The sequence below is a fragment of the Carya illinoinensis genome, chromosome 5, assembly GCF_018687715.1.
Source record: "Carya illinoinensis cultivar Pawnee chromosome 5, C.illinoinensisPawnee_v1, whole genome shotgun sequence".
NCBI classification, from domain to species: Eukaryota; Viridiplantae; Streptophyta; class Magnoliopsida; order Fagales; family Juglandaceae; genus Carya; species Carya illinoinensis.
In genome coordinates this window covers 9251661-9258245 of record NC_056756.1, presented here as the reverse complement: position 1 = coordinate 9258245, position 6585 = coordinate 9251661, and the positions used below count along the sequence as shown (strand labels likewise).

Here is a 6585-nt window from a genome sequence, read left to right as displayed (position 1 = left end):
TAGATACTAGTGGAGGCCAAACGTGCTATGCACGTTTGCTTAATTGTATTTTTTTATTGTCTTATACAAAAATTTATTCAGAGCAAATTTGAACAAAAAAATAGAAATATAAACAGAATAATTTTTTTTCATGGTCATTGTAGTTCTCGGCCATATGGCACGGGGCCAATAGAGAGAACATTAAAATTTTTGTGTTGTTGCTAATTGAATATTTCTGGATCTGCAACAAGTTAAATCATTCATTATTTTTTCTGAAACTTGTATTGCAGCAGTCTCTATAAACGGTATATACTCCTATATGTTAAATATTTAATGGAATTAGAGAAAGAATAAATGTGTAAATAATTAATTTACAAAAAAAGTAAAATACAAAAATTAGTATTTTATTATAATTTAAAGTTGAAATGTTTCATGTATAGTATAGAAACTATAGGAATGAAAAAATTTATTTTATGAATTTTAAGTTGTGAAATTTATTTTGATGTGTTTTCTTGGTAGTAATTATTATTTTACATTTAAATTGATCTTTACTTTAAATTAGTTTAATGTTGGATTTTAATTATTTTATTTTATTTTATTAATATTGAGTTGTAGTATTTTTATCTGGCTCTTATTTATTTTTTTATTGTGCATTTTTCTTTTATTGAACTCTTCTATTTTCGGATTGGGCCTTTTTTAGTGTATTTTATTTTTCTTTTCGGCCCAGCCCAACCCGTGGGCCTTCAACCCAACCCAACCCGTGAGCCTTCAACCCAACCCACTAAATTCCTCCCAAACGGCGTCATTTGGTCCAGCCCTTAGGGCTTCTTCATCTTCTTTTCTTCTCCTTCTTTCTCCACGCCGTCGTTCCTCACTTCCTCCAACTGAAAGACTTCCAATATGAAACAATAGTAACATGCAGACCTCGTCCTCCGCATTACAGCGGTGCTTGTAAATGCCGAGGAGAAAATGGTACCGCTCCGACAAAGGCTTGATATTGCCGCCGCTGGTAGCGAAAACCACGGTAGCACGATGGAGCCCCTCGAGCTCAGAGCGGATGGCCTTGTGGAAGAACAAGAATATTAGGATCGGGGGCTTGAGTTCCGGGTTGTTCTTCACCCATGCCTTGGACGTTGAAGGGTTGATGGAGTTCACTGGGCCCGACATTACAACCACGGCTCCACCTCCGTCTCGGTGCTGGAGACCTGGAAATGGCGTCGCCATTTTTGTTTTGTTACAGAAACAAACTTTTACTTTAATGTTGTTGGCCCACGAGTTCAAACTCGGTTCTTCCCCGCATCAAGGACTTCATGCCATGCACAGCAACCTCCACCCAGTCGTGAAGCCATGATGGAACCACCGTGAGTCTCCATCCCACAGCCACTTCAACGCACGGCCTCAAATCTGTTTTCTCATTTAAAAACAGAGCAAAAGTTTTACTTTCTCACCATGGATCTCCATTGAGCCAGCCCACATCGGTTTCCTTAGCCATCCAGCCCCCATGCGTAACCCTCGTCGCTCTAAGGACCCTGCCGTCGCGTGCACCACCCTTTTACCTTCTCCTTTCTCTCTTTCCTCTACGCCCCAAAGCCCTCTCTTGAACCCAGTTTCTCATCAGCATCTCTCAGTAGTTGATAAATTAGAGTGGCAATTGTTGAATCTAATGGTTGGTGAAAATAAGAAAACAAAAATAAAACTCAAGATCTTTTCTCAGCAAACCAAATAGAAATAAATCCCACATTTTCTCACCATCCAAACAGCAATACATTTTCTTAGCATCCAAACAAAGATATGTTTGTTCAGCATTCAAACATAAATTTGATTAGAATTTAATTCTGGGTATGATCTAGAAAACTCAGATGACATTATCCATTAAAAAGTAAAACTAAGAAAGAGAACACAAATTACAAAAAAAATTAAACTCGAAGTTGTAAACGGAAAAATAGAACCAAAAAGAAGAAAGAAATCGGATAAAAGAAAAGAAAAAAAGGGAGAAGCAAACCACAATAATTTATTCCTCCATAGTCACATAAAAAGTACAGAGCTTCTCGTTTCAGAGGAGAGAGAGAGAGAGAGAGAGAGAGAGAGAGAGAGAGAGAGAGAGAGAGAGAGAGAATTGAAAAAGAAATAGAAAAAGTGGTCTTAAAGAGCAGAAATCTCCGCCTGAAGTTGTTGGAGGCGTCTTTCTCCCTTTTTCCTCTCAACTTTCTCGGCAATATCCTATCCATCAAGACCTTCCTTAATCATATTCTATTTTTTTAGTGAGAGAGAGTATTTTAGTGAAAGAGAGAGAGCAGGAAGATCAACGAGGGATGGGGGAAGAGAGAGAGAGAGGGTAGAGAATGGGTGAACCTGGCTAGTAGCAGCTCGGCCATGGCGTGCACGGTCTGGCCCTTGGGGTTGTAGCTCAAGATGCGAGTCTTCCAATGCAAAAGGCTGTCGACTGTCTGACATAGTTGCAGTAAATGACCAAAATATTTACTTTTACACGAACATAAAAGCACTACACGAAGGTTAAAAAAGAGATTATACAAAGCACACGGATTAAAAAAACGGAATGGGAAACGTACTGTTCATTCCTGTAGCAATAACATAGCCACTTATTATTATAGATAGATATATGGGTTTAATTATTTGAAAACAGCAAACGTTTGACTTTGACAAGACAACACCTACAAATTTGATACATGGGAGTACGTAGATTGCATATATCGTGTCATTTCTTGATGTTTATAGCCGTTGAGAGGGGGAGGGGGTGGGGGGCAACATTTATGTAATTTTAGTATGACAATGTCATAAAAACTAGAAGTCGTTCCAATCACCGGAAAAGTTAGAACTTAGAAAAACAACTTTTATATATATAGAATTGAATTAAGAACTGTTTTCTTCGAAACTTCCAAAGGGAAACTTAGGCTTTGGTTATGTCCCTGCAGTCCCATGATGATCATATAATATAATAAACAATTAATCTCTGACGGGCATGTGATGGAGTGCATGTCTATCTGGACGGACCCAGTATTAATTAAACTTTTTATAGTTTCGAACAACATGGAAACATGATGCATATAGATCCTAGGACAACCCGACGATTCATCCACCTATATATATATAGATTAATTATATTATTGAACGATTAACTAAGCACTATAAGACGTGGCGTGCATGCAAATGTGGAGCCAAATTAATATACAATTAGAATCATGATTTTGACTAATACTTGAGCAATTTTCTTCATCTCACTTCAATGTTTGGGTTTCACGCCTATGAAGTTTGGCACGACAAGGTTAAAAACAAACGACAGGCTGCTATTTCCATCAACTACGTGCCCCGGACCATCAAAGTTGGAAATTTGTTGGACTTAGTGGGCTGGAATCGAGCCCATCTTTTGGGTTCGGAAAATAAGCTCTGAGCTATAAAGCCGCGTAAGGCCTAAATGACGCACAGGCCCGTGCTTAGAACTTTTGTGTTAAATTTTGTTCGGGTGCAAGCTGGAACCTACGATACGTCGGCGTCGTCTTCTTCTCATATTCAAAACCACAGAGAAATGAACTAAAGACTTAGCCGTTTTTAATTAATTTTTTTGTCATTTTTAATTAATGAACTACTTGAGTGAATGATTTCATTAAAATATCTACCAATGAGAAGGCCTATTGCACGAATAATTATTAGATAATATTGTAATGAAAAATTATATTTTTAATCCATTGTGTGGAGTAGGGGAGTACAAATAACCGACAAACCGGTTGTGACCGACACAGACCGGCCGCCGGAGTCAGGAACCGGTTGGAACCGCCAGGGAACCGGTTGGCGGGCAGCAGAAAATAAACAAAACCGACGTTCGTTAGTTCAGTCGTGGTTTGAGGCTGGCTCAAACCGCTGAACCGGCCGACAATATATACATATATTTTTTTTAATTTATATCTAAATAAAACGTTGCCGTTCCACTTAAGTGGAACGACGTCGTTTGATGCTGTTATGATTAAAATACATGTAAACAACGTCGTTTGTATTAAAGCAAACGGCGCCATTTTATCTATGATAAATGAAAAAAAAAATAAGTAGAACGACGCCGTTGGATTTAAAACCAAATGGCGTCGTTTTGATCTCCTTCATCCTCCTTCTTCTTCTTCCCCGATTCACCTGGGTTTCACAGCTTCTCTCTCTCTCCTCTGTAACTCTCTCTCTCTCTACTCTCTCCGAGCACCAGCGCCGCTAGAGGAACCGAGAACCGACTGTGAACCGCCGGAGTAGATACGGACGGTTTTCCTCCTCCCCATCGGCCGGTTACGGTCGGTTGCTCCGACGAATCTCACCTCATCGGTCGGCGTCGGTTTTACCCAAAAACCGCGTCGATGAAGTCGGTTTTCACCCCTAATGTGGAGTACACTTAATATAATGCTTACGTGCCATAATTTGATTTGAAAGAATTTTATTTTTAAAATTTAATCTTACTAGTCAAATATTAACATTTGAGTAATGTAGGTGTTCTGCTCTATATATTGATTTGAAAATAGAATGGCTCTATTATAATATAAGTACATGGCCCTCCAACCCTATTATGAGTTTTCATGCTATTAAAAGTTGATGATTATATAAATAATTTTAATGATGCGATATTCGTTGAGAGTGCTGACCTTTCAAACAAAGAATTAAGGGAATGGTAGCATGCAACTAAGATAGCTAAAAAAAGAGTTTTGCCACTTATAAGCCTCACACACTACACACCTCATTTTTTTTATTTTTTAAAATTTTTTTGAATTTATTTTTTTTAAACTAATTCAAATTTATTATTTATTATTTATATACCAAATATTTAGTAAAAGAAAAAAATTAAAAAAATTAAAAAATAATTAATGTGTGGTATATGAGCTTATGAATAGAATTTTTCTTAAAAATTCATTGTTAGTCGTAAACATGCCTTTATTATATAGGTAGCAAGCAAGTTAGAACGACAACGAAATCTTTAACAATCCAGTACGTACACAAAAAGCACAATCCAGTCTCATGCGCCCCTTATCCCAAAAGCCCATCAAGTTCGGAGTGGACCCGCCACCACCCATATGTTATCATGGGACCAATTTTAAAAGCTCCGGGTCGCACCCACCACAATTCATTTCAAAACACCGTTGGAGGGCCCAGCTGGTCGGCGCCTGGATAAAACCCCCCTTACCCGTGGTGTCGGGAAAATTCTCGATTCTGCCGCCGGTCTGTTTGTCTGGATTCTAGGCCGAATCATGACACGCGGCAAAAATCAGCAGGACGAACTATGAAACCGACGAAGTAGATGATTTGTTTGTACCATTTTATTTTGGAATGGTCGGCCCCACAGTCCAAGATTTAAAAGTGGGACCAGAGGTCACCACACCACCCCTCCACGGGCTTTCTTTGCTTATAAATAAGAGTGGAGACACCCCAAAAGCCTTACCAATTACCATTGTTATAACTGTAACTCACGACCACTTCAAGCTTTGAAATCTGCCGTATATTTTTTCCTCTTCCCTTTCTTGTAATTCCACTTTCTAAGATACCATTTTTGGGTGCTGAAGCTCTGCAAAGTGAGAAAAAAAAATGGGTGCTTTGGATCATTTCCCTAACCTGTTTGATTGCTCTACTGGTAGCTCCAAGCTCAAGAAACGCAAGCAACTGCAGGTAAACCTTAGCCTCCGCTGGCCTACTCTAATTATCTCTCTCCATCAACCTTCTGTTTCATCTCTATTTGCTGATTTTTTTTCCTCTCTAATGATCAGACGGTGGAGATCAAGGTGAAGATGGATTGCGAAGGATGCGAGCGGAGGGTGAAGAAGGCGGTGGACGGGATGAAAGGTGTGAAGCAAGTGGACGTGGAGCGCAAGGCCAACAAGGTGACCGTGGTTGGATACGTGGATCCCGCAAAGGTGGTGGCACGAATCGCCCATCGAACTGGCAAGAAGGCCGAGCTCTGGCCCTACGTCCCTTACGACGTCGTCGCTCACCCTTACGCTCCTGGAGTTTACGACCGCAAGGCTCCCGCCGGGTACGTGCGAAACGCCGAGGACCCGCAAATATCGCAGCTGGCACGTGCCAGCTCCACGGAGGTCCGATACACCACCGCTTTCAGTGACGAGAATCCCACCGCATGTGCCATAATGTAGTGAAATCAGGACCGTAGATTTGTAATAATATTTGATGGGATTTGTGTGCTGTCAATTTATTATTTTTTTGGGTTGGGTCTTTGAGTTTCACTTGGTGACTAGATCTTAGAAGTATGTTGATGAATCTATGAAAATTATTTTAAGGTTTGGTTATTGAGAATTTTAATATAAAAATTTTAAAATTTAAAATTAAATATTAAAATATTATATATTATTATTATTATTTTGAAATTTAAAAAAATATAAAAAAATTAAATTATTTATTATATTTTATATAGAAATTTAAAAAAATTATAATAATGAGATGAAAATTTTATATTTGAGATGAAAATTTTATGTAATTAAACAGTATCTAAATATAATTTTTTCTTGTATAATTGATTAAGCTTTTCAAAATCATTTTGTGGCTAAAAATATTTTTTAATAACTTTTAGTGAATTATCCATAAGGTGGAAGAATATTCAAGTGTTTGTGT

The 6585-nt window shown here is 38.4% G+C and overlaps 1 protein-coding gene across 1 annotated transcript; it reads left to right on the top strand.

Annotated features, from left to right (window-relative positions):
* Positions 1–5369: 5369 nt before the first annotated feature.
* On the top strand, positions 5370–6263 carry LOC122309302 (heavy metal-associated isoprenylated plant protein 26-like). The gene is made up of 2 exons (XM_043122731.1): positions 5370–5628; positions 5727–6263. The coding sequence occupies exons 1-2, from the start codon at positions 5548–5550 to the stop codon at positions 6108–6110; spliced, it is 465 nt and encodes a 154-aa protein (XP_042978665.1). The 5' UTR covers positions 5370–5547; the 3' UTR covers positions 6111–6263.
* Positions 6264–6585: the final 322 nt, after the last annotated feature.